The 27,964-nt window shown below is 44.5% G+C and overlaps 1 protein-coding gene across 1 annotated transcript; it reads left to right on the top strand.

Annotated features, from left to right (window-relative positions):
- The first annotated feature begins 464 nt into the window (after positions 1 to 464).
- LOC142182749 (protein FRA10AC1 homolog) lies at positions 465 to 27,584 on the top strand. Its single transcript, XM_075257428.1, has 14 exons — positions 465 to 525; positions 3,845 to 3,921; positions 6,030 to 6,125; positions 6,206 to 6,251; positions 9,002 to 9,078; positions 9,438 to 9,521; positions 10,724 to 10,808; positions 13,138 to 13,183; positions 17,559 to 17,672; positions 20,660 to 20,702; positions 22,921 to 23,027; positions 26,241 to 26,279; positions 27,324 to 27,420; positions 27,503 to 27,584. Exons 1-14 carry the CDS (start codon positions 514 to 516, stop codon positions 27,543 to 27,545), a joined length of 966 nt encoding a protein of 321 aa, XP_075113529.1. The 5' UTR covers positions 465 to 513; the 3' UTR covers positions 27,546 to 27,584.
- Positions 27,585 to 27,964: the final 380 nt, after the last annotated feature.

Below are 27,964 nucleotides of genomic sequence, written 5' to 3'. Positions count from 1 at the left end.
TACCTTACGTACCGTATATATGACGCCGTTTCCTCCACGGGCGGTAGCCATTCACTTCATTGTATTCAGGCTGTTACACAATATCCATATACATCATATTTTTTTCTGTTTATCTGCAAAAAAAATATAATGACCACAAAATAACTTCACAAAACCTCCCGAAAACCAAACACAAAAAAAAATAAAACTGTGACAATACGCCGGTCATGAAGTGGTTAATGTGTGCCAGCCTGAAGCCCCCACAGGTGCCAAGTAACCCATAACCCATCCCTGAGGACGCTATTGTTCTCTGGTATCTGCCATGTTATGAGGCGATTACAAACAGGCGGGAATTTGGCTCTTTCTAGATGGTGGGACAAATCACAGCCAGGCCAGGACCTCTAGTGGCTGCTGCAGGTACTGCAAGACGCGGAACTGAGTGCTGAAGAGATTGTTTCCGGCGGGAGTGTTTATGGTGAGGCGCACACCGTGCTGTGTGCAGGAAGGAGGGAGGACCGGGCTGCCGGGGTAAACATGGCCGGCTACGTGAGTATACAGGGAGAGATTGTCAGGCTTGGCTGTGACATACTGCTGGCAGGGCATTCTGGGACCTGTGGTTCCTCCATAGCTGTGCAGCTGCTGGTCTGCGGACTGTATAAGTACGGTATATAATGCACCTATATATATATTAGGCAGCAGCTCCAGGTACAGGTGTATGTATGTATATATACACACCTACAGCAGCTCCAGGTACAGGTGTATGTATGTATATATACACACCTACAGCAGCTCCAGGTACAGGTGTATGTATGTATATATACACACCTACAGCAGCTCCAGGTACAGGTGTATGTATGTATATATACACACCTACAGCAGCTCCAGGTACAGGTGTATGTATGTATATATACACACCTACAGCAGCTCCAGGTACAGGTGTATGTATGTATATATACACACCTACAGCAGCTCCAGGTACAGGTGTATGTATGTATATATACACACCTACAGCAGCTCCAGGTACAGGTGTATGTATGTATATATACACACCTACAGCAGCTCCAGGTACAGGTGTATGTATGTATATATACACACTTACAGCAGCTCCAGGTACAGGTGTATGTATGTATATATACACACCTACAGCAGCTCCAGGTACAGGTGTATGTATGTATATATACACACTTACAGCAGCTCCAGGTACAGGTGTATGTATGTATATATACACACTTACAGCAGCTCCAGGTACAGGTGTATGTATGTATATATACACACTTACAGCAGCTCCAGGTACAGGTGTATGTATGTATATATACACACTTACAGCAGCTCCAGGTACAGGTGTACCCCATTATATGACTAAGTGTGTGAATAAGGTCCTACCCTGACAGTCCTAATAATGGTGGAAATACTTCATGAAAACAGATCTGTGCTGGGATGTAAAGGGCTTTCCCAAAATCTGAGATGTCTAGTGTCCCTGGGGCCCCAATCATAAGCCCTGGGGCCATGTGTAATGTGTACCCTGTTTAATAGAACAGCTGTTGGTCAAAAACAGAATCGGTGAGACTTTTACATTCTGTGAAAACCCTTTTAGAATGAGTGTGTAACCAGGGTGAAGCATTTTAAACCAGTGGCAGAGTTAGGCAGGTCAGACTTACCGGAACGTAACGCCTTTTTCTTCACAAAAATTCTCCATCATCTCCATCCCTGAGATATTCAGTATGCTCCTTTGTACCAAACTGATATGCCCCATAACGTAAGAAGACATTTCTCAGCATATCTTGTGGCCCCTGTCACTCCCCAGTGTGGGGCGTAGCAGTTTAGAGCAATGGTGCCCACCTCATTTCTCCAAACTGCTCATTATATCCTGTACCCTAATGATAGACTCTCTTTAAAGGGAATCTATCTGGGTTCTGCTATTGATGGCCAATACTCAGGCCATCAATACTAGATCTGTAGGTTCTGACACCTGGGACTCCTGCAGATCAGTTGTATGGAAACAGCGTGGCTCCTGCTGGTGTTTGCATCATGGGAGCCCCCCGTTACACACTTGCCATACAAAGTGTAATTGAATTCTATTGGCTGGAATATGAACAATACCGTAAGCAGTGCTTTTCTGGTATAGCTGATCTAGGACCCCTATAAATCTAATATTGAAGGCCTAAAGATAGGTCAGCAGTAGCAGAAAGTAGCGGCTTTTGCTTCTTTGTTTGTTTCTTTTTAGCCAAAGCCAAGAGTGCGTTTAGCAGGAGGGAAAGATATAAGGGCTAGTTCACACGGGGTTCTGCGTGAACACATTCCATCATGGCCTCCACGACGGGATGCTGATGCAGTGCACTGGCATCCAATCGCGGCTTTCCGCTCCGGATTAGGCCCAAATGAATGGGCCTAGTTTGGAGGGTGGTGTCGCGAGGCGGACGCCGCAGCTGGATCAGCCGCAGAATCTGCCTGAAGAAAGGGCATGACGCTTCTCTTTTCCATGAGCGGAAACAAACCGCTCACGGAAAAAGGAAATGACCGGCTCCCATTGATCTCAATGGGAGGTGGCAGGATTTTGATGCGGATTCCGCGTCAAAATCCTGACCATTTTTCCGCATATGCACTAGCCCTAAGAGCTCATTTCATATTTATCATTCCTTCTGAAGCCACTTTTGGTGTTGGCTTAAAAAAATTGCTGAAAAATCTTAAAAATTGGGTCAGGTCTTCTCCTGAGTTACCTGTACTATGGGGGTTGGCTTTACTATTATACTGTATTCTGTCAGCCTCTATAGTACAGGTAACTAGCAGTGAACCCGGGAGAGGAGGGAGAAGGCAGAGCGACTCTGGGGCAGGGTGCTGGATCCGATCATGTCACCCGGTGTCAGAATCCGCTTGGAAACTTATGGTTTGTGTGTAGTTTAACTTGGGAAGCAAGAATTGAAACCCTTATGGGGCTATTTGTATAAGCTCACCCCTGTGCCAGAGTCGCTGAAAATCAGTGGAGAGAAAAGTCCTGCATGGAGGACTTTTCTCTCCATCTGTTTCAGTTTTGATACGGCAGAGTTAATGGAGTCCGCCATTGTCCATGGGTAACCACTAAAACAGCGGTCTAGCTCTCAGTCGTTCGAGGTCCCCAATGTCGGAGAGCCTGGCGCAGATGTGACCCTAGCCAAACCTGTACTACAGGGGCTGACTGACTAGATATCACAGTCAGCCCCATAGTACACTGTACCCAAAGAGGAGGAAACCACAGCACCCAGCAATGACAGGACCTGCACTGGAAATGGGTAAAACGTAGTCCCCGGATAGCACCTTAAAGAAGTTAAAATGGATATAAGACTTGTTCTTCATGGAAATGTTTCATCGCATTAAAATTCTGAATGACAATGGTGCAGAGGATTTGTGCGACTGTCGCAAGCTTTCCATTAAAATAGCTACGTAGGGAAACATCGTGGTCAAGCGTTGCTTGGGGTAACCCATGATTTTGACACAGTCTAGTTGCCGTGAAGCCCTAGACTTAAAGGGGTTTCCAGAATTAGGAAAATATGGCTGCATCCTTTGAGCAACAGCACCACATCTGTATAGAGGTTGTGTATGGTACTGCAGCTTAGCTCTACTGAAGTCAGTGGGACTAAGATGTTATACTAGCAGCCTCCAATGACACTGCAACACCCAGCATACTGAAATGAAGTGAATGGAGCATGCTGGGAGTTGTATTTTCACAGTAGTTCAGTGCCACAGATTGCCGACCCCTGTACTTCACCCATCACATAGGTGGCTAAGTACGTATAGTTTATTTTACCTTAGCACCATACTCTTTTTATTGTAGTCATGATGAATGTTTACAAGGAAGGGTTAATGCTGAGCCTTTTTGTTTATCGTGCAGGCCCGTGGTTATGATGCCTATGACTCAGATTTTAGTGGCGAGGAAGAAGATCCTGAGAGAACTGTCCAGAAAAAACGGTGAGTGTTCATGTCACATGATAGGAGTAAGGGGTGAGGGAGTCCAGTCGGAGCCGGAGAGGGGGGAAGAGCAGCTCTGTCTCTGGAGACTTCAGTGTGACCATCTGTTACCCCATTGTGTGACATAGCTGTGCTACTTTATTGACCCCCCCCCTTATTGACTAAAACGTGGATGTCCTGGGTAGTTACCCTCTTTAAATGCCTTTGTTTCTTTGCAAAATGGCTGCTGAGATCGTGACCTCTTACTCAGATCTAAAGGAAGTGATGCTACAAGTATTTACTAAGACACGTGAGGAAGGAGTGACAGGTCCTCTTTAAAGGGGTTATCCCCTCTTAACACTTACACTAAGTTCACACTAGCATCGGACTATCCGTTGTTCTGGTCCATCAGTAGCAGATAGTCAGACCACCATAACAGTGGACACATATGGAGCCGGACGGACCCTATTAACTACAATGGGATCCGTTGGGTGTCCGTTCTTTTAAACACTGTTTGCAGCACTTTTTTGTATAGTGAATTTTAACACTCACTGCGATGGAGTCAGCAATGCAGATGTGAACATAGCCTTATCCTATATAGAAAATACCTGTCATATGGCTGGGACCCAAAGGGGAATGCTGGTCTGCAAATGCCCTATATGTTGTCATCACTTAGGTGGTACAGAGTATCGATCTCCAGCAGTCCCATAGAGGTGACTGGAGCAGTGGACACACGTAGGCGGCATGGCTCCATCTCCCCAGGCCCCTTGGAGGTACGTCCCCCTTTTCACATGATCAATGGGAGTCAGTCCAATCATTTTTTTGCTCAGGTTCTCTAAGCATCTCAATGGATAAACCATCCAGACACTAGAATGTCCCCCATACAGACACCACATGTGTTAACTTTTTGGTAACTATTTTTAACTACTAATTTACATAATACCAAAAAACACATTGAAGTCATCTGTCCCACGTGGCCTGTTATCATATTTGGACTTTACAGGGGAACGGCTCCTTATTTCTCAGACCTTCTACACGGGGGAATAACTTGCTGCATAACCAGGGGTTAGAGAGTCTGGACCCCCAATGATCAGCTGACTACTGGGGTTGTCTAGATGTGACGTTCATGTAGGATCATTCCTATAATCTAGAAGGAAATATGTTGTGGCTTCTCCAATGACCGGACTGATGAGTGCAAGCTCTTTATTAAAGGGATTTTCCAGGACTTACATGTTGATGGCTTATATTTTGTATAGGTCATCAATGGGGGTCTGACACCCAGGACCTCCGCCGATCAGGCTGCTGTGCTCATAGGGCTGCTCTTCCCTGCACTGACAACATAATATTCATCGGTCACATGGTATAGTGAAGAGGCTACAGCAATCCAGCTGAACGCTGCAACCTCCTCTAACCAGCTGATCAGCAGGGGTCCTAGTTGTCGGCCACCCTGATCAAATATTGAATCCCGTTTACTTTGCAGGTACTATAAAACATAACGTTTTTTGCGGCGGCACCTCGGCCGCAACCGAAACGCTGGCTTTTCACAATCTAAAAGTCTTTTGTGGTGTTACTTAATTAGGTTTGTGGTTACTAATGCACTTCAGGGATCTGTTATCCTGCCAGTTTACAACCCACAGAAATCCCTTTTCATCTTTTCTTATTTTATTGGTCAATTATACTTCATTATGTACTAAAAAAAATAATTAACTTTGTAATGAGGAATTAGTCTTCAGTTATGAGATGTTGGCCGTGGCGTTGTCATCACGTGGAGGCCTGTGCGGATTGTGACGTGTGTATATTCTCTAATCATTGTCATGATGTCTGATATTCCTCTAGTCTGGAGCGTTTGCTTGATGGAATCGAGACAAGACACACTGTAGTTCTGTACATAGACGTCGGAGCCTGGTGTATTGCTTTGGTCTGTTTTGGGATTTATTATGGGAGTTTTATGTCTTCGTTGATGGTTATGTACAGCTGGACTACAACAGAATGTCATGTGTATATGGCCTGACACGTGACAAGAAGCCACTTCTGTTGTGATTTATGACCAAGAGTCACTCCTCCATCCATGTACAAGAGAATCGGTTTGTGGATCAGTATTAACCAGTTCCATGCTGTTCATTTTTCAGAAAAAAAGAAGATGAGGAGCTGCTTAAAAAGCCCTTCCAGAAGGATAGACGTGGGAAGGTGGCGCACAGACAGGTGGCGGAGCAGGAATGGGACAGGTATGACACGAGCATCTTATCAGTCATTGCATACAGCTTATGTACAGTACTGAATGGCTTCTCCTTCTGTCTACCTATAGGGAGGAGGCCCGAAACCAGCGCTTCCACCTCATCTCTATGGACGCCGTATCCTTGGTCATTATGGGAACTGCCGCTCCAGTTTATTTAGCCAAAAATTGCAGATTTGGGAGATTTCACAACAGAAGTAATAAAGAATAATAGTAATGATATTCTGAACCACGATGTAATAAGTCCAGGATAGGTTCACACATAGGAATTTGCCACAGATTCCGCCCCTGAGTCTGTGGTAGATTCTGACCCAAATCTGTCTCTCATTGCTTTCAATGGAGGGCAGAGATTGCAGCAGGACTGTATGGCGCTCATAGGGCTAGTTCACACCATTTTTTGCAGGCGGAATCCACCTCAAAATCCGCCTGCAAAAACGGCTCTCATTGACTTCAATGGGAGCCGCTCACTTTTTTCTTTCCCGTTAGCTACCCTGTTTCTCTGAAAATAAGACACCCCCCCCCCCCTTCACCTTCTGGATCACATACAACCGGCAGTCATGCCGGCAGTCATGCCGGCACTCTGCTAATTGTTCCCCGCTTTGTTTGCCGATTGTTCCCCGCTCCAGCCGCTGCATAAAACATCCCCCAAAAATAAGAAAGGTCATATATTTCGTTAGATAATTAATTATAAGAACATGTCTTATTTTCGGGGAAACAGGGTTGTAACGGAAAAAAAGAAGCGAGATGCCCTATCTTGCTGCAGATTCCCTGGCTCTAGACACGCTCCTGTTTAGGTCCATTCATTCAGGCCTAGTCAGGAGCGGACATCGCGGCTGGCCACGTGGAATGTTCGCAAGGCGACCAAGGTTTCCGCGACCTTTTCCTCCGTGTGAACCTACCCATAGTGTATTGTGCACGACCTTGCCAGCTATACCAAGTGTCTTCCTGCATCTCTCCATGATCATCGGATTGGGTGGGAGATTGCATATATAATAATCCTGTAACTCACAGTCTGACCGCATCGTCTGCTGTCATGAAGTTACCATCCATGATTTATCATGACTACACATGATAGCGGCGCGCTTTGCATCATGGCTCATAACTTCATCTGGACGACTCCGCTTTCTGCCTCTGACAGGTTTTCTGTTCCACATTATACAGTGTTATGACATGCATAGAAAATCCATAAAAATGTGCTTTTGGTTTGTTACATAAAGATGCCGTCATATCCTGTTATTAGATAATGTTCTCCAGAACACGATGATCTCATCGGGATCGGTCTGCAACTCATGTCACTGCCAAACCAGCAAGGCAGGCTTGGAAAACCTCAAAGAGAAATTTTCTTGTGATTTTTAAGCAAAAAAAAAATCAAGCAATTTATATCCAGATTTCCAGCCTACATTATTGGCTCATGCGGTGACCTGATCTGATGGCTTTGTAAGAGGTTTTGGGGAACATTCATTGTTATATGGCCTGTGAAATGGAAGCGACACTCGCGGCGCCCCAATGCCGATCCATGTGCCCGTCGGCCGATTTTCGATTGATGACCTTTAATGACATTATCATTAAATGTATCAGTCTAAAACCTCGTAGACTTGTACGGGCGGTTTGTAGCCACGTCTCGGACGTCCATCAGCTGCTGCATGAAACTCGGTCCTTATGGGCTGGTAAGTAAATTTACTGATTGAAGTTTTTTGCAGAAAATTATTATTTTATTAACATAATTGCTTCCACAAGGCTGGAAATAGAACATCTGATTAATATGGTTTGGAACTTTTACCATGTAGAGGAGGATAAAGGAGAGAATACAGATCTGGGGCTCTTGTAGGGTGAGAGATTTATTGCTCATAACCGGCTGTTGACATAATAATAGTGCATAATTATTATTTGCCTTATTAAGTGCATTTGTATGATTATTTGCACTTTATTATTATTGTACTTGCTGTGTATGACATTAAAGGGATCCTAGCATTGGAATGCCTTTTTTTCTGACTAACATGTAGGAATAGCCTTAAGAAACGGCTCCGCACCGCCGTTTGGTATAAATCCCATTTTTCCTCGGTATGCAAATGATTTAACTCGCAGCACTGGGGGCGGACCCCAGCGCTTAAACAGCACTGGGGGCGTCCCCAATGCTACAAGTGAACTCTCCAGCGCCACCTCCATCTTCTTCTGGAACGCCCTCTCCCAGTGTCTTCTTTCTCCCTGGTTTTCAATCTTCTAGGCCTCGGGCAGAGCCGACTGCGCATACCCTGGCCACAAGAAAATGGCCGCTTAAACCAGCTTACGGTTTAAGCAGCCACAAGAAAATGGCTGCTTACACAGCTTACTGTGTAAGCGGCCATTTTCTTGTGGCCCAGGCATGCGCAGTCAGCTCTGCCTGAGGCCTAGAAGATTGAAACCGCTGAATCCATCAATCTCATAGAAGTGAATAGAGCAGTGGTCACACAGGTGACTAGTGGGCCCTCACTCTAGACTTCCAGCGGTCATATACATCATCTTTATACGGTATTGGTGGGGACAAAACCCTTTTAATGAATATATTGCCGAGTTTTTGGTGCAGATTCTGTGCTAGAATCCTGCAGACATTGAACTTTAATGGATCTGATCCACTTACAGATCTGCGTATACAACGATATAAAGCTGCAGCACATGTTTGTAGAGAACTCCAGAGTGGATTTGCAAATCCTTACTGTGTGATCCTTCATTTTATCTAGCCGTAGTAATATTAGATGAGCAAAGTAGTAGACGCTCCCCCTGTAGTTCTCGATCCCGCCTGTGCATTGCTGTTTACTGATCTCCCCTCTGGGCACACTGCCATCTTGTATTGTACTATGACTGTGGTTTCCTTAACTCTAAGCCTTTCAGTTTGCCAGACATCAGAAGTTTGTGAACGACTACATTCTGTATTATGGAGGAAAACTACAAGACTTCCAGCTTCCCAAGTAAGTGCTATCCATGGGCCGAGGGGATATCCTTCTCTTCGGGATCTGCATTGCGTGATATTCTGTATATACCTGTTTATTGATCATAATATCATAAAGTCAGATTTGCATACGAATCAAGAGATGTCAAGATTTGCTTTGAAAAAAAGAAAATTCTACAGTTTCTTAGTCTACAGCTCCCAGGCGGGTCTATGAGTCCCCTAAGGCTTCAGAAGGTTTGTGTTTAGCCTCTACCTAGTCCTACAGTCATGTCAAGTAGGGGCGGGCGGGCGGTCGGTTGGTACCTGTTGTTTGCATTATAGACACCTCTTCATGTTATATACACTATTTGCTTCTGATAGTCTCCTTTATCATTGCAGAGGGAATCGTAAAACAGATTTGGATGTTATACGAGAAAACCACAGGTTCCTTTGGCAAGAGGAAGATGAAGAAGACATGACTTGGTAAGTAAAGTAAGGTTCTTTCATTTCCTTATAGATATACAACCCACAGTATAAGGGCTAGTTCACACCGGGGCAATGAGGCAGATTTCGCTTCAAAATCTGCCTCCATACAATGGTGGTCTATGGAGACTGCTAGCTTTTTTTTTTCTCTGCTAGCAGTTTTTTGTTTCTAGCAGAAAAACGAAGCGACATGACCTTTCTTCAAGCGGATTCCGCCTGAGGAAAGCAAAAGAAGTGAATGGGAGGCGAAAAACGCTTAGCTTTTTTTTTTTTTGTGTTTTGTTTTTTGCAAAAAAACAGCGACTGAAAACGCCTAGCGTTTTTTTACATTCCATTCACTTTAGTGAGGGGAAAACCGCCTGGCATTTTCTGAAGCAGTTTTTACCAAAAACTGCTCCAGAAAACGCTCCAAAACACGCCTCAAGGTCAAAAAAACCGCTTCCTACTTAGGAAGCATTTTTTTCAAGACCAAAATAAGCCAGGCAGATTTTACGTGTGAACTAGCCCTAAGTTTGCTGGGTTAACCTAAAACACGATGTGACCAGTTTATTGGAGTAGGAGGGGGTTTTCAGGACAATAATTTTGATACCCTATAAGTCATCAATACCAGATCAATCGGGGTTCAACACCTTGTTTGAAGTGGTTGAAGCACTTGGACAAGCGCTGTTTCCGCTTCACAGGCATCAGTCACATGGCTTGTTTTCAGCTCCGTCTCATTCAGTTGAATGGGACTGAGCGGCAATATCAAGCACAACCAATAGACATAAACTGTGAATTGGCCACAGCTCTCAAATGAACACTGCAGCCTTTCCTAAAATCTGATGGTGCTGAAAATAACAGCACAAATTGCTCAGGAACGGCAGGGGCTTAATAGAGAAATTTCCATTTTGTGGCGGAAACAGTGGAACATCACCTATATAAAGAATTGGAATTGGTGGAGCCCCTCTTTAAGGATAAAGCATCACTACTTGAAAGGTGGATAACCCCTTTAATCTTCAGTGACATCTAGGACATTGTCCTAGCACAATATGCAATGTATACATGACATTCAGAGACATAAATAGAATCTTTTTCATGAAATATTCATTATTACTTCTGCTTAACACCCCCCCCCCCCCCATAATACAATGTCAATACGTACGTGGAAATTTGACTTTTTCAGCCAGAATGTTTATATTATGTATTTTTTTTTGTGCTGACAGGGAGAAGAAAATCGCAAAGAAATACTATGATAAATTATTTAAAGAATATTGTATCGCGGATCTCAGCAGATACAAGGAAAACAAGGTTTGTGGGTTGTATAGAAATAGTTTCCGTTGTTCCATGCATTATGTAGGAGCTTTACAAAGCCCTGTTTTACGATCACATGGAAATGATTTTACTTACCGTATATACTCGAGTATAAGCCGACCCACCTAATTTTACCACCAAAAACTGGGAAAACTTATTGACTCTAGTATAAGCCTAGGGGGGAAATGTAGCAGCTGCTGGAAAATTTAAAAAATTAAAATGGCCGAGTTTTTGGGTGCAGTAGGTGCTGGGAAAGGGGAGGGGGTGTTTTGGTTGTCTGTCTGCCCCTTCCCTGAGCTTGAGGACTGGGTTTTTTACCCCCAGTTGGAATTCAGCCTGGCTGAATATAGGGGATCTGCAGTGCTCCTATTAACCCCTTCCCGACGGAATAGGAGCACTGCAGATCCCCTATATTCAGTAGACCGGGCACTTTCAGACACAGGGATATCTAATGTGTATGTGTGTCACAGTCATTTTCTACTTTGAGGGCAGGTTCACACTAGCGCCCAATCTCCGTTATGCATAACGGTTTCGCCATGGGCAGCAGAAGACGCTCACCAACAGACACTGAATGTCGGTTTCTGTCCTCTCCCGACAGAAAACGGAAACCTGCATAACTGAAATCAGGTGCTGGTGTGAACCCGCCTTTATATGAATTATAGGGAAAGGAGTGATTTAGAACTTTTAATTTTTTATTATATATATTTTTTTTAAACTTTTTTTTTTTTTTTTACAATTTTTTTAGTCCCCCCCCAGTCATTTGATTGCAAGTCCCATAGACGGCAATACAAGTGTATTGCCGTCTATGGGAGATTCTCTACATTACTATTACGGCTGATCATAGACCAGCCGTAATAGTAATATAGCGATGACAGGCCTGGGAGCCTTCATTAGGCTCCCGGCTGTCGTCGGAACAGGTCGGCTACTGCGAGCTCGCTGCGCAGGAGCCGGCCCGCATCTTTAAAGGTATGGGGCAGGCCTAAGGGGGGAGGACATCTCCGGAGGGGGGAGGACATCTCCGGAGGGCACCTCCGCTGTAACGCTTACAGCGGAGATTCCAAAGCTTATGCCTACAATCAGAGATCGCAGGCATAAGCTTCAGCATCTCTGTTGTAAGCATTACAGCGGAGGTGCTGGTTTCTATGGCGACCACTCTGCAGAGCGGCGCCATTACATTTACAGACCCGGCATCCAGACTGGGCAGGTGCCGGGGCCCACAGCATCGGCGATGCTGTACATTAAGAGCTACAGAAGTACTTACGGTCCAGGAAGCAAACACACGCCGGGTGCGGGCCTGAGCTTACGTGGCCACGTCACCCGGCGTGTGATGGAGTGGGGGCGGGGTCTGCTATCCTGGCCTGCTAGCAGAAAATTACCGTAATGACCCGAATATAAGCCAAGGAGCACTTTTTCAGCACAAAAACTGTGCTGAAAAACTCGGCTTATACTCGAGTATATACGGTAAGTATTACAAATTCTGTTTTATATACACTTTTCTTTCATATATTATATTAATATCTCAGCTTACTGCTATGTCTGTAATGAATGACACCTGGCTAGTAATATCTAATTGTAGGGACCCCCAGTGTTCAGTAGAACGAGGGGTCCTGACCACAATGAGGTGTTTGAATGGAACGTTGGTTGAGCATAACTGGTCTATTGAACGTCTATAGGACTGGCAGAAATGGCACTCTGAGTACAACAGTGAACTATTTTTGTTGGCCCTATAACCTTTGAATGGCCCCGCTCCACCAATGGGGCCACAACGACTTTGGTGATACTAGAGATGGCGCATACATATTATCTATGCCTTTATTGTGTCTTCTGACCTTATGGGTAAGTTCATGCTTTGGCAAATATACAGGAATTTGAGACCGACATCAACCTCAGATCCCTTTTTATTTCCTGCTACCCCTTTTCCCTTTTCGGCTTCTTGCATCAGGATGTCGTAGCAGAATGGACCGAGCTAGTGGTGATTGTCGCTCAACAGTCTCTGCGGCTGAAGCGGCCTCGGAATATGTGACAGGATGGAGAGGGAGGCTTTTATTTCTCCGTGTCCTGCTCCAAACTCTCAGGGAGTGTACAGCGTGTGTGTGTGTGTGTGTGTATATATGTATATATGTATATATGTATATATATATATATATATATATATATATATATATATATATATATATATATATATCTGAGAATCCAAATAGAGAAGACGATTATGTCTTACAAACAAATCATTGGGTTTTTGTTCTGTATGGTCATCTTGTTATCTGTTGGGTCCAGTCTATGTTTCCGCTGTTCTCTGATATCCTTCATGTGTTTCTTGCTGCAGTTTGGATTTCGATGGAGAGTAGAAAAAGAAGTGGTCTCCGGGAAAGGTATATATTTTGCTATATGGTAATTTTTACTATATATATCCCGTAAAATTGAATGCGCTCCCTCAGGGAACCCCTTTATCTGATCCTTGGGGGTCCTAGCAGGCAACACCCCCAACAATCGGCTAGAAGGAAAGAAAGTAAGTGTCTTTTGTGAGAAAGCTCCTTTAAGAAAAAGTACCGTAGTTCTTCTGTGATTGTGATGCTATTACATGATGGAAGAATTTACGATGATAATATTGTACATGTTATTGGGAATATGCATCACTCGGCTGTTTGTGCTCCTCACATTGACTTCAATAAGCGGGTGCCAGAAGCAATAAAAGATGCGTTTTACGTCTCTCCAGAGCATTTGCTTTTCTTCAGCTAATTCTGCATAGTCTGCACTTACAGGCTGTACTGGATGATGGTTTCTATCATCCCATAGACATTGAATAGAACAGCAGATCACATCATCTACCACCACACAAATCCCCCTTCACTGTAATCCTGTAGTGAAGTCAAATGAGAGCTCAGGACCCCTATTCTAGTGATGTTTGGGTGTATCACTTATCCATTGTGGGAAAGCACTTAAAAGAATATAACCTAAGATGATAGATAGATAGGATATAGATAGATCGATAGGTAGCGTACATGTGTGTGTTAAAAAAAATAAAATAATATATATATATTGAACACTAGAGGGCACTATAGTTTAGGACAGAATATTTTCTTATTTCAGGATTGCAGCGGCACATTTTGCTATGACAGTAATCTCCTCAGACATTATTAACTCGTGTAGGATTTGTGGCATGTATCTTGGCCATGGTGTTTGCAGTTCTGACTTGTATACTAACTCTCTTCTCCCAAGATGTCTGAGAAAGACAGGAAAGACCTCTCAGGGCCTTAAAACTGATTCATCTACTGTAGATCTGTTTCATGAATCTGCAGTCTTATGTCTGGATGAAAGTCCCAGGACTTAAAATTAACTTACCTGGTCTGGCCGTACTTGTTCCAACTCTGGTTCATGTGACCTCCAGGTCCCATAGCCACAACAGGTAAGTTCATTTCCAGGTCCCGGACACCCCCTTTAAGTGCGATCCAGACATCGGACTACACATTCATGAAACAGATCTACCGTAGATGAATCACTTCTAGGTCCTTCAAGAGTGAATTCACATTTGCCATATATGTTTTAGAAATTGACAGACGTCTATTGCTTAAAGGGGTTTTCTCACAGCACTGCTCCATTCACATGGGACATTTGCAGACCCCCATTAATGATCACTGGGGGTCTCTGTGGTTGGCCTCCCTGCAGTGTTGCAGTATATAATTTAGTTTATTGTGAATCTTCTTTCTGAAGAATATCTGACTAAATATTGTCTTTTTTTTTTTGTGGGATTACACTAAATAAAGGGGTAGGTAGGAAGTTAACTTTCTCTTTTTTTTTTTTTTTTTGACCCCTTATAATCGCTGCTGACAATATCATCGGCCAGTGACAAGTCAGATGATAAACAGGATAAGTGTCTATAAGCAGATTATACGATCTTCACAAACACTAGTCCTACAAGAGAGCGTATATACAAAGTACACCCAGTTAGGCAGCATTCACACTACTGAGAACTGGACATCGGAAATGTTCACAGCGGACGCTGACAAATCCGTTTTGTTTTGTTTGTTTTTTTAACATTCTCGATTTCTAATAGACAAGAATAGGACCTGTCTTGAGTTTTATTCGCAGCCCCATACACAACATCATGACAATACACAGTTGTGTGTATGGGGCTATAGAAAGGAATGGGCCAGTGTGCTCGCTGTGAAGAACACGTCTAAGACACCGTGTGTCATATGGACCTGTACTTAGGGCAGATTTGTTGCAGAAATGATGGCAGTTCTCCCTTGATTGCAGGAATCCACGTACTTGCTTCAGAAACAACCCCATTAAGTTCTACACAAAATAATTTTTCTGTCACAGAAAGTTCTGCTAAAAACAATTACCCTAAGGCACTGCAAACCATGTGTGACTACAGCCTCACCGCAGCCTCTCACTGACCAGACACGTGTGCACACTGGGTCCCCGGCTCTAATAAGATCAGTTTTGTGACGGCGTCTCCTATGTCAGAGGAGATGATGTGTTTGCCGGGGGATTGTCTTAGATGAAAGATCTAGAGATCAGCGTCCAAAGATCGCCTTAGTGAGTTCTCTTATGTCATTGTGTAAAGACTGGTCATCTTCCCACAGAGATCAGCGGTGCCCGAGTACAAGCGCCAGGAATATGGGTCATGTGCGCTTACACTGTTACTGAATGCCTTTAAGCTGGAATCTTACATTGCTGGTTTTGTGGCCGTTTTCGGAGACAAATACAAGACTATATACAGCGTGGCAGAGCAAATTTATACCTTTTACTACCTTTCAGATTGCCTCAAAAATTGCATGTGAGATTTCAGCATTAAAGGGGTATTCCAAATACGCATAAAGTTATGACATGAGACGGCTCCATTCTCTGTGTAGTGGCCGAACCACGTCATTGCAGTTTAGATCCCAGTGTTTCTGATTTGCCCGACATCTGCTGTATATTGTATGGCATATGCCGCGCTTTAAATACAGGTCCCTGCGTCAGGAGCTGCGCCATATCCTCTCTGCTGTCTCATAGACATCTCTGATCACAGTCACTTAACCCCTCAGTTGCCATGTTCAAATTTGACCGCATCCCTCATAGTGTATGGAGCACTGATCACGCATGTGCACTAGCACTACCTTTGCAAGACGGCTTTGCAACCTCCTGACTGCTTGGACACTTATCTCCTGTCCTGTGGATAGGGTAAAAGTGTCCTTAAAGACACAACCCCTTCATGTCACCCCGCACACCCGGCGATCCATTCCATGCAGTCTTTCTCCTCCAGCCATGATTGACACCTCTTCACTGTGCTCAAAACGTGGAAACTGCATCAAGTAGATCCGACCCCTCCAGCACCAGCTCACTGAACAAAAACAAGTTAAAATCCAAAATTGTTCCAAAATTTTATTTTTTGGAGCTTTACTTGGTGACAAATCTGTGTTATTAGTGATTTTTGTGTTTCTGAAAGGAAGTAATGTAGTGAGCAAACCAGTTATAACACACTGGGATGCCCACGTAGTATACATGTATACTGTATATACCTTGAGCTGTGTATATAAGGCTCTGCTTCCTCTTCGCCATTACTAAGCCCCCAGTCTGTATTGGTCGTGTCCTGGCATATGCTGCAGGCGTAAAGCTTCCAGGGGGCTATCTGCCAGACCTACCTGTTAGCCGCTTAATCCCGAGCACTTTCAGGCTAATCTCCCAGAAAAACTGCTGGGATTTCTACTCGTGAGGCAGGACATGGATGTCGCAGCATCGCCTTGTAATTCTAGTCCCTGGCGCCTCCTGTTCTGTAAGACGTGCAGCGTAGAAGAAGTAGAAGTCATCCTGAACACTGGTGTAGTAACAGACCTAATGAAAGTGTAACACAGCCAGTGCTGCGGATATCCGATTATTGTTGTGTGTTTACTGCCTCATTGCACTACTCTGTGATTTACATGGGACTGCTGGTTTCCTGGGCCAAACCTAGTTAGGAGACCAGGACAACCTTACACCATAGTGATCTGTGATATTAGGAATCCCTGGCTCCTTGCAGCTCTACTGTCTTGTCTCTGAACCACATTCAGTCTGGGCAATATATAGTCTGGATTTTCTGGACTGTATTTGCAGTATGCATGGGGCTCAAGGGATAGCAGTGGAGTGATGGTCATGCAGGGTGCATGACTGAGAAAATTACATATTAATGCCCCTGGGGCCACAATTACAAGTGCCATGGAGGTGATCGCTCCATGTGCACTGTGCAGAGGTCTTTGCACTGAAGGCAGCCCAGCTCTGACTCATATACAAGGGAATGGCTGGGTGTATGCAGTGCACAGAGCTTACACTTGCAGCACTAGGAACATTAAATGTGGGTCTCTCGGACAAGGAACCTGCATGACAGTCACCTCTGTTATATTTACACTGGCCTACCCATGCCACAGGGGTTAGAGACCTCATATAGAGAGGTCACACGTAGCAGTACGGCCATATGACATTGTCACCCTCTGTTTCCTGTGCCGGTTGTCCGGACGCTACTTAGCAATAAGAATCCATACATTTATGCAGCCTGAAGAGCATGCTGATAAATCATTACAATGCCAGATGAGCGTTTCCCTGGGATTTTTTTTTTTTTTTTTTTGCTTAGCATAAGGTTTATGAGAATTCTGAGTATAAACCCGCTACCGGTGAAATATATAGACAAGCCCTTAGCATTAGTACGATACATATCGAGCAGTCATGGTTGCAGCATTAATCTCGCTCCACCTGTCTCTGTGATCCCTTCTGTATTTATAATATAAGGTCAGTTTTTCTGCGGGAACAAGCGCTGTGATGAAAAGGAAGGGCTGAAGAGTTGGGAGGTGAACTTTGGTTACATGGAGCAAGAAGAGAAGAGGAATGCCCTGGTAAAGCTAAGTAAGTTATTATTATCATCATTATTATTATGAGCTGTACTCTGGGGAGGCAGAAAGTTAAAGGGGTTTCCAGGACTTTCAAGCTGATGACTGAAGATCCGTGGGGGTCGGACACTCAGGACCTCCATGGATTAGCTGTTTGAAGCAGCAGTGGCGTTCCGTGAGCACCGCTTCCTCTTCTCTGTCCATGTGACGTCACATTCATCAATTACGTGGCCCAATCACAACTCGGTACCTTGCAAGTGGTTCAACGGGCTGAGCTGCGATACAACGCACAGTCACTGTACAAAAGTATGGCAAGGGTGCTTGGTAAGCACTAAAGAGGCTGCAAGGCTCATGCAAATGCTGCAGTCTACTTTAACAGGTGATCGAAGGGGGCCCAGGGGCCAGACCCCTAGCTGTCTATAACTCATGATCTATACTAAGAATATGGGGGGAATGTCACTCCTTAGGGAGAGACCATCTTTTCAGGTGTGTGGAGACTTATACAGCCATAGTTGCTCCACTGCAAGGGAACATGGGAAGAATATGCAAATCTGTCTCCCAAGATGTAAACAGGGAGACAGTGCCTCTGTTATGCCGCCCTCTATGGGAAGCACCCTGAACATCATGCCCGACTTTCTCAGAAGTCTTTACTGCATAATGCGGGGTTATAGCCAAATCAATATGTCATCAGTTAGTAAGTTCTCTAACACCCCTTTAACAACCATAATTACTCCAAGCTCCACATTCGATGCAGCTTAGAGATTTGTTACTGGAAATCTGACCCAGAATTCTAAGCAAACTGGGTGATCCAAACAGACTCGTGGTTATACTATCCTGCTAATATTATAAATGTGAAAGTTTGGCTGTTTGTGCGTTTGTTCCTAAATCACACAAAAACGGCTGAACAGATTTGGCTGAAATTGGCACATGCATGGATAAGAACCCCAATTAAAATATAGGCTACTTTTTATCCTGGTAAATGACGTCACTACATGACCGTTAAGCCCGAATGTAGACACACATTACATTTGAGGACCTTTGATGACATCATCACAGGCCCTTCAGCCGTCCCATAGGATGGAGCTATGTGGTGGGTGGGGCTACACACTAATTTGGGAGCGGAACTAAACAGGAGGGAGCCGGACAGTGTGAAAACTGAGGAAAATGGAGTCTCATAGAAGATCAGGAGACTACAGAACATGCAGGCTGTGTCTGGACAAGAGGAGTATATCGGGCGTAGAGTTTCAGTAAGTAGGACGGGGAATCTGTTGTTCTGCCTCGGAGGGGGGAGAACTGTTGCACATTTCAGCAACATCCGTTCAACCGTGTCTAACACACAAGCTGCTAAGACACTCTCACACAACACAAACCCTGTATTCAAAATTAGCAGATGTAGCAGGGCTGAGGCAGCACGCTAGCAGTTTGTGTGTGTAACACAGGGGCATCTGGTCTTCAGACTGTGCTGGGGGGAGGGCGAACCGTGTCAAATTTCACCAGCAGCCATTTAGCGTTTCTAACACAGACGCTGCTAGGATACTCAGACAAGACAACCCCTGTGATCCAAATTGCCCGATGTAGCTGAGCTGAGGTAGCGCGGTACCCCAGCTTGCACTGCTCTTCATACGGATGTGCATACAGCTGGGGCTGCTGCGCATATGCACAGATGTAGCAGAGCTGACACACGGGCGCAGGCGGATCACTGCCAACCACATTCGGCTAATTATAAGCGACTCCTCGCCAACAACAACCCGCAGGCGAAGTCGCAGGCACAAGCGAGTTGGTTATATTTTATTATAGGCATTCTGAGAATGGGTTAAAGCTGTTCTTATGCCGCTCTACTGGTATCTACCTACTGGTCCCATCTCATTGAAGGAAACAGTTGCTCAGCTTAACCCTTTCTGTTGTGTAGGTCAGTTCCCCTTTAAGTAGGCTGCTTTTGGCAGGATCCCATAACCCTAAGTAATGTAATCCTTCAATTATTCTGCCTTTCTCTGTCCCATACTTCTTGGTACCTATGTTTAAGAAGTAATTGTCAGATGAAGACTGTACAAGGTTTGTTGTCTGTTACCAAGGATATGCAAAGGAGCTGTAGCCAGAGAAAAATCACAGATTTATAGACTATTTGCTTAATTTTAAATGCTTTGGAGCACTGACAAGGACCCGTCTGACCAGCCCCATGACATGCATCATCACCGAGGCATTGTCTCTCTGAGCAACCCGGAGGAACTACAGGGTTACCGCCCACTTGACTATTAGACCCTTATCTGCTTCATCATTGAAACGGCTGAACGGATTTAGATAAACCAAACCTCATAATGCTCAGGGTGACGATAGATGTCATTGGACTTCCCAGATCCTCTTTAAAACATTTTACAAATCTGGATTTAGCAGAAGGAAACCACATGTAAGTTAATATCAGTGCAAGCAAAACACAGTGCAAGGTATGGAGAGTTGTTCAAACTTCCAATCCAGACTTTTTATACTGAAGCCTTGTCAGCTGTGTCTGGTTTCTTATGTAACACCATTACATATACAAAATACTATATACACCCGTATTGTTGGAACCATGCCTGTATTACACTGCGCTAGTCTGCAGCTGTGACAACAAGGGTGACCACGGGACGTCCACCCTGCGGTCACTTGTGATCTGTAAACACATGTCTATATGTTCTGGCTCAGAATCCGTGGACAGACGTTCCTGTTGCTCCAGATATTTACTTCACATGATAATATACAGCTGCAGGAAGTGACAATGTCTCTGTATACTAGAAGGGGTCTAGTTCTGTCTATTAATTTCTGAATATTGTAACGTTTGAGAATATTGCTGGGGATTTGCTACAAGATCCGTAGCAGAAAATCTCTGGCACGTTTGCACTTACCCGAAGTGTTCTTAATATGTGTTGGCTTACAGTATACTTGTCACTTGTTCACACCTATGCAGTATTTGTACTGTTTCTTACTCTGCGTCCATACCCGTTGGCTCACTGTGTCACCTTCTTCCAGGGCTGTGTCCTGAATGTTCATACAAGTTGAATTTCCACCACAGGTAAGTGAAAGTACATAGCAGGTATGTACTGCCCTTTAAAGGTGATGTCTCATGTACTTAAAGGGGCTTTCCAGGCAAAGTGGAACAAAAGTTAAAGGGGTTGGGGTAAAATAAAACCCCCCAAAAAAAGGTCTGCTCCTCTGCTCCTGGTCCTCCATTACAGCATCATGTCCACCATCCTGTCCGCTGACAGATCTGAAAGTGAGGCAGCTCGTGTGACCGCTGCGGCCAGTCCCCGGCCTCGGGGTTTCTTTTACCCCAGCCCCTTACTTTAGTTCCATCATGCATGGAGTCTGCTTGGCTGCTGTATGTTGGGTCTCTAGGTGTTTCATATATGAATGTGAATTTACTTAAAATGCAGCCTAATAGGCAGCTTGTGGACTCAAGTGTGTCTCCAACGCGTCCCCTCTGGGAAGTTTCTTAAAAAGTTGGAAAAAATCACAAACACATGTATGAATAATGTTTGCACACGTGTCACAGTGTTTTAACACCAGAAATTAGATGTCTTCATAAATCGCCACCATTCCCACTGTTTTTGGGTAAATATGGCGTTCACAATTGCCTGCACCATGTTTATAAGGTATTTGTGGTCATTGTCTATTTGCCTGATCAGTGCCGGAGGGTGCGGTGCCACAAAAACATGCAACATACATGACCCCAACCACATGGTACCTGACCCTCAACCAAGCGGTTATCTGAAGATGGAGAACCTGTTTGCTCTATGTTCACATCTGTGCCCGAATGTCTGTCCGTCAGAGGACTAGATCGATGCACACATGGATCGCTAATACAATGGACGCCAACGGTGCCTGGCAGACCCTCTGAACTATAATGTGATACGTCCATTGTTTTATACTGAAACCAAGTCTGACTTGCAGCACTTTTCTTGATATGACGATCACTGCAACATAGTTTCCAGCATAGATGTCAACCCAGCCTTAAGCTATATTCACACAATGTCACATGGCCACTTTGAATTCATTGTCGGTGAATGGGAGCTACATGACTTTGGGCACTCCGCTGCACTCTGCAAAGATAGTAATCTGGGTGCTGGGAGACCCTCATCTATAGAGTAAGAGGTTTATCTAGTACAGTCAATGGACTGTGAAAAGTTTTCTATCCCAGAATTACCCCTTTAAAGGGATTCTACCATTAAATTGCTTTTTTTTTTATTGTGCTTTAGACATCGGAATAGCCTTTAGAAAGGCTATTCGTCTCTTACCTTAAGACGTGGTCTCCGGGGTGCCATTCCTTAGAAATACCGGTTTTAACCGGTATGCAAATGAGTTCTCAGCAGCAATGGGGGCGGGACCCAGTGCTCAAATGGCGATGGGGGCGTCCCCACTGCTGCCAGAGCGCTCTCTTCAGCGACGCCTCCATTTTCAGCTGCAACCCCACCTCTTCAGTCTTCCTTCTCGGTCCAGCCTCCGACGCCTGCGCAGTACGCTCTTGTATTGGGAGGCCGCTCTTGTTCTTGTAGTTCAATACAGGAGCGTACTGCGCAGGTGTCGGAGGTTGGACCGAGACAGGAGACAGAAGAGGCAGGGTTGCAGCTGAAGATGGAGGCGTCGCTGGAGTGAGCTCTCGGGCAGCAGTGGGGACGCCCCCATCGCCGTTTGAGCGCTAGGGCCTGCTCTCATTGCTGCTGATAACTCATTTGCATACCTGTTAAAACTGGTATTTCTAAGGAAGGGCGCGGCAGAGACCACGTCTAAAGGTAAGAGACGAATAGCCTTTCTAAAGGCTATTCCGACGTCTAAAGCAAAAAAATTAAAAAAAAGCGATTTAGTGGTAGAATCCCTTTAACCTAGAAAAACTAAAACACAAAGATTGTTCGGCGTTAGAGATGAGCGAGTACTATTCGAAATGGCCGTTTGGAATAGTACTTGCTCCTCTCTATTCGGCGTATGTCAAGGCACAAACTGGGCAAATAATGTTAGTGAAGAAACCTCAAATTATTAATATTGAACAGAAATACTTTGATCTATTTCATCCTTATTTGTCCTGTTAGTTTTAGCATTCAGGGGGTCTCGGCAGTCAGACCCTCATGAATCGCACAATAATATGACATAGAAGTATTCGGTAAGAGATCTCCTTTAAGAAAGACCACACCGGTTACCAGCTCCTTAAAGTTACAAATTCTTATCTTGTCTTCTTGAATTTAAAAAAAAAAAAAAAAAATTCTTATCTTGTCATTTTTATTACATTTCAATCCTAGGAGAAAAGAGGTCCAGCCAAAATCTCGGAAACGGAAAACAGCCGACGAGGCAGGGGAACCTTCCAGAAAAAAGTCTAAAGGTTTGCAAAAGAAAAGAAAGGTCAAAGGTAACCTGATTCTATAGTACTGTTATTATTAAACTGCGTGTCCAGGGCTGGTGTGCGGAGTATGAGTTTTTTACAGGCGGATTTTGACGCAGAATCTGCAAAAAAGGCTGCAAAAAAGGCTCCCATTCGCTTGGGTTTTTTTTTCTGGTAGCATGAAAAAGAAGCGAGATTCCCCTTCTTCCCACAGATTCTGCATCTGAGATAGCCGTGGTGTCCGCGGCGCGAGGCTATCCCCTGATTAGGCCCATTCATTCCGGCCTAACCAGAAGCGGGATGCCGCGACTGAATGCCGGTGCACTGCATCATCATCCCGTCACGGCTAGCTGCGCGGAGCGTTCACACACCGTAATTTGGTTTCCGCCGTATGAACATACCCTATCATGTATGTTCTATCCAGTGGCAGATGTTAGACAAAGCAAATATAAGAGGTTTGTGCAAAACTTTTAGACAGGTGTGGAAAAACTGCTGCAACATAAGAATGCTTTCAGAAATAGAAGGGTTAATAGTTTATTTCTGGTAACGAGCAAAATGGATTGAATGAAGGAAAGAGAAATCTAAATCCCATCAATACTCTTGGAGGAGGAGTTCTGGAAGTGATGACCCCGCCCCCACGGAGCCCTGATCTCAACATCCTCCAGTCTGTCTGGGATGACATGAAGAGACAGACGGATTGGAGCAAGCCTACATCCACAGAAGATCTGTGCAAAGTTCTCCAAGATGGCGGGAACAACCTCTTAGCAGAGTTCCTTCAGAAACTGTCTGCAAGTACCGAGAAGAATTGATGGAGGGCAAAGGTCACACCAAATATTGATGGGACTCTGATTTCTCTTTTTTGTTCATTCATTTCATTTTGCTCATTGAGAAAAATAAACTATTAACCCTTTTTATCTCTGGAAATATTCTTAGTTTGTTTTTCCCACATCTGCCTAAAACTTTTGCACTGTACTGTATATGAAGTCAGAGAGACCTTCAACAAAACAAAAAAAGTTTTATGGTTGGTGGGCAGTTCAGGAGATCTCGACCCACTAATCCAAAAAGATCTGGGTGTTATTACAAACCATTCCTTCCCGGCTCCTTCCTGGTCTCCCTGATCTCTATACTCCCTGCTGCAGTGACGATGCCCCCAGTGGACATGGAGGTCAGAGTTGAGGGGAGGACCAGGAGGCAGTGGGGGGTGGGATGGATTAAAAAAAATAAATTCTACCGTTCTGAGTTGTTTTCAAAACCCTTATTACATTTGATCCATCCAGCTCGGCTGCCAGCGTGTAGATGTTGGGGGTTGTTGTGCTCTACCCTTGTAAGCGTTCCTGCTGTCTGTATTCTAGGTCAGGGGTATAAACCTCGTTGACCTGTGCACTATGTGTGTCCTCAGCCAGAACTTTGCCCCTTCGCTTTATGTAACATTCCAGATAGGGTTGGTTTTTTTGTTAGCTTTTTAGGCACTGTGTGTAATAGGCTGATTTTTAGGACGACAAGCCCAACAGACTGTGATATAATGTTTAGAGAGGACCCATCCTGAAACCTGACATGTTTGTCTTAGAAGGTAGTCCATGAAATAGGAGTCAGAGACACCCAGCTTTCTGAAGGATCTGAATGGTATAGTTCCTGCACTGAAAATAACGGTTCCCTACCTCTGCTGCAGCTTTGCTGTATTGTGTATGGCCGCTCCATTGCGATGCCAGTGTCATGTCCATTCACTAAGTGTTGGAAGCTTCATCCGACCTGTCTGAGTTAATGTAGGACTAGTCCAGTTACAGTGACTGACGGATGGGACATAGATATATGTCCATATAGAGCTTCTGACCCCGTAACATGATTGTTAGCTTTCCCTGGATCTATGGAGAGCTCTGTGTTTACTTCTACAGGGCTGGCGCTTCCCCCGCTGTGTCAGAAAATACATTTACATTCGTAGCCTTAAGGGAAGCGGTTTCATCTCTGCAGCGTGGCTACAGGGGGCGGCCGCCATGGACTGTCACCCATTGCCTCTGCATCACTGACTATCACACAGCAGGCTATTACTTAGGTTTATGATTTTGTATATCTTGTTTTTTTATGTATAATATATACAGAAGAAACGTAAAAGAGCGAAATGGCTCTCATAATAAATTTATAGCATAGGCATAATGGCTAAGGTGGGCATATACGTTATTATTAAAGGAATATTCCGGGGACTTTGTCTGCACTTAGCCCGCTATACTTTTTCGGGTTGGCTCAGAATCAAAGTTACCTGATCAGTACCTGAGTCGCTCTGCCTTCTCCCTCCTCTGCCTGTACAGTGTGTATTATTTTTAGTAAGGGGCTGGGTTTACCATGATGCCCCCCCATAATACTGGTAATATATACAGAACAGGTAGAGGAGGGAGGAGATGGAGTGACTCAGGTACTGGTTCGCGTTAGGTGATCCTGATTCAGAACCCCAGCCTGGTAACCTGAGATTCAGATTCAGACTAAACAGAATCTGACCCAGATCTACATACATACAAAGCCCCTGGTCACAGGCGTGGCTACATGGGGTGCAACAATTGCTACCACTAGTCCTTTTTGCCCCTAAGGTCCCTCTGTCGCTTAAAATTTACCATTATTCTAAATGGTTGGTCGAGGCCCAATTTTAGATTATGTATTGGGACCCAGAAGCTACAAGTAATGGCTCTGTACCTAGATGACCTCCTCTAAGACACACTCACCATGTGTATAGGAGTGATAGGGTCTGAGGCTAGGTTCACATTTGTGCAATGACCCAATGGCTATATTGGGGTCTCCCATTTTCCTCCATACAGGACTTTTCCCTTTGCCGGTTTCTGAGGGTTTTTGCAGCGGAGATTCCGGCGCAGATGTGATCTTCGCCTACAGTGTACGACCAGCTTGTGATGCCAGCTGAGAGCGGTAGTTTTTCAGGAAGTCATGGGTTACAGTTCCCCTTCAATATTTTTAGCTGAAAACTAAACAGGAATTTGTGCAAAGCTTTAATGACTGAAGATGGAGGATCATGTGTTTATGGTTAATTTCTTAATTTCATGCTTTGATAAACAAAAAAATAAAACCTATTCCGGCCAGGAGCCTTGTTTATTAGAAACCATTGTACATGACTTTGCGAGGTCTCTGACTTTAGTACACATCAGGAGTAGCCCGATCTGCTCCGAACAGGTCAAGAAGTTCTGCTGATTTATGTCATAACCTTAAAGTGTTGTTTTTTTTCTCCCCTCCCCCCCCCAGGCACATCTTCAAGTAGACGTGACGACTCCAGTGAATCAGGTAGAGACATTTGTTAGATGGTTGGTTGGTGATCTAGCAAAGACCCTATTACACAGTCAGATTATCAGGCCAGTTATAAGGAACGGGTTTGCCTAGGATCGCCCATTCCCGATAACTGGCCATTGTTGATGTACCCCTAATCACCCATCAAGCAAGAAAACTCCTCTTTCGAGTGACCTCCACCTTTATGCAGCATGTTCGATTGTCTGCAGCATATTACCATCTGCAGACAATAAATAACACCATACAGAGGAGGAACAATCGCAATAGCAATAGACCCGCCCCATGTAGTTTATATGTAAAAGACACTGATCAACCCGTCCAACAGTCTTCGTACTGCAAACAGACCCTTACTAGAGATGAGCGAACACTGTTTGGATCAGCCGATCCGAACAGCACGCTCCCATAGAAATGAATGGAAGCACCTGTGACTCTGACTTTGCCGGCAGCCGGCCGGCGTCACAGGTGCTTTCATTCATTTCTATGGGAGCGTGCTGTTTGGATCGGCTGATCCGAACAGTGTTCGCTCATCTCTAACCCTTACCATTGGGTACACACAAAGTCAGGGTGGTGGAGTTTGTTTAATTTGTCCTATAGGAGAATTTGAATTGAGGTTTTGGGTCCTGAAATACCTCTTTAAGGAGTTGTATGACGACCTATGCTGATGGAACGATCAAGAGAAGGATGCCCTTTAGCCCTGATGGGTTTCTGAATTGGGCAGATCAGAGAAGAATTGGGACTTGGGGATTGTGTGGGGTTTTATGTAAGTAGGGCAGGCCGAGATGCCGCTCCGCCATCTTGTCATGAATAATTTGATCTCCAGGACCTTAGGTGTATGGACACAATGTAATTGGGCACCATCTGAACCTCCTTATCAGTTCTACCCATGTTGGAAAGATTTTGCCTGGGACCTGAATTCACAGTTGACTTGTAGGTCATTGCCAAAGAGATTAAATTCAATTCAACACCCGAGAGAGAGCTTACAATGTGACCGAGGTTGCAAGGAATCCTCTTACTTTTATTGGTGTCCTCTATCTTCTGCAGACACAGATGACAGTAAGGAAGACGATGCGGATGATGATGGCGAAGCTTCCAATGAGATCTGGAAAGGCCCCCAGCAAGAAACAGATGAGAAGACCAGGTGACTTACCATTGGACAGTCTTATAAATGTGGCATTTGTAGTGTAATGAAGTGTCTTAACCCATTCTTATTTCTCTTTTAGGGAAGAAGAGTTTGATGAGTACTTCCAAGATATGTTCCTGTAGATTATCGCCTATGGTTTTAATAAAATCCTATTTTTATAATTTGGTCTTTTTCTTATTGTGGTCATTTTTTTTTTCTTCTGGTACAAACCAGAACCTAAGTGAGAGAAGTCGCCTTAGGTGGGCTAGTGGTGACCTGGACCTACAAAGCGAAAAGCTCACATGGACATATACCCAAATAGCCATAGCCTTGAATAGGGCACCCGCTTCTGAAGAATGTACGGCAAATGTGTAGGATTTGTCAAAAATGACTGGTAGGTGAGCAGAATGGCTACCATCATCTGTCTCATTCCATACTCTTTAATGGAGATCGCTATATGTACACTCTGTTTCACCAACCTTGCTTTTTTTTTTTTTTCTTGTATACAGTTGGTGGCCACTGGCGGAGACCCTTGTCCTGAATGGTTGCGTCCCACCGCTCC

The sequence above is a fragment of the Leptodactylus fuscus genome, chromosome 10 (assembly GCF_031893055.1).
Source record: "Leptodactylus fuscus isolate aLepFus1 chromosome 10, aLepFus1.hap2, whole genome shotgun sequence".
NCBI classification, from domain to species: domain Eukaryota; kingdom Metazoa; phylum Chordata; class Amphibia; order Anura; family Leptodactylidae; genus Leptodactylus; species Leptodactylus fuscus.
Note: the sequence above shows the minus strand (reverse complement) of the source record. Positions and strands in the feature narration are given on the sequence as shown.

Excerpts from the sequence above, each read along its gene's own strand:
- LOC142182749 (XM_075257428.1), top strand. Across the intron at positions 26,280-27,323 it reads TGACGACTCCAGTGAATCAG|ACACAGATGACAGTAAGGAA; the intron begins GTAGAGACATTT and ends TATCTTCTGCAG. Across the intron at positions 27,421-27,502 it reads GAAACAGATGAGAAGACCAG|GGAAGAAGAGTTTGATGAGT; the intron begins GTGACTTACCAT and ends TTTCTCTTTTAG.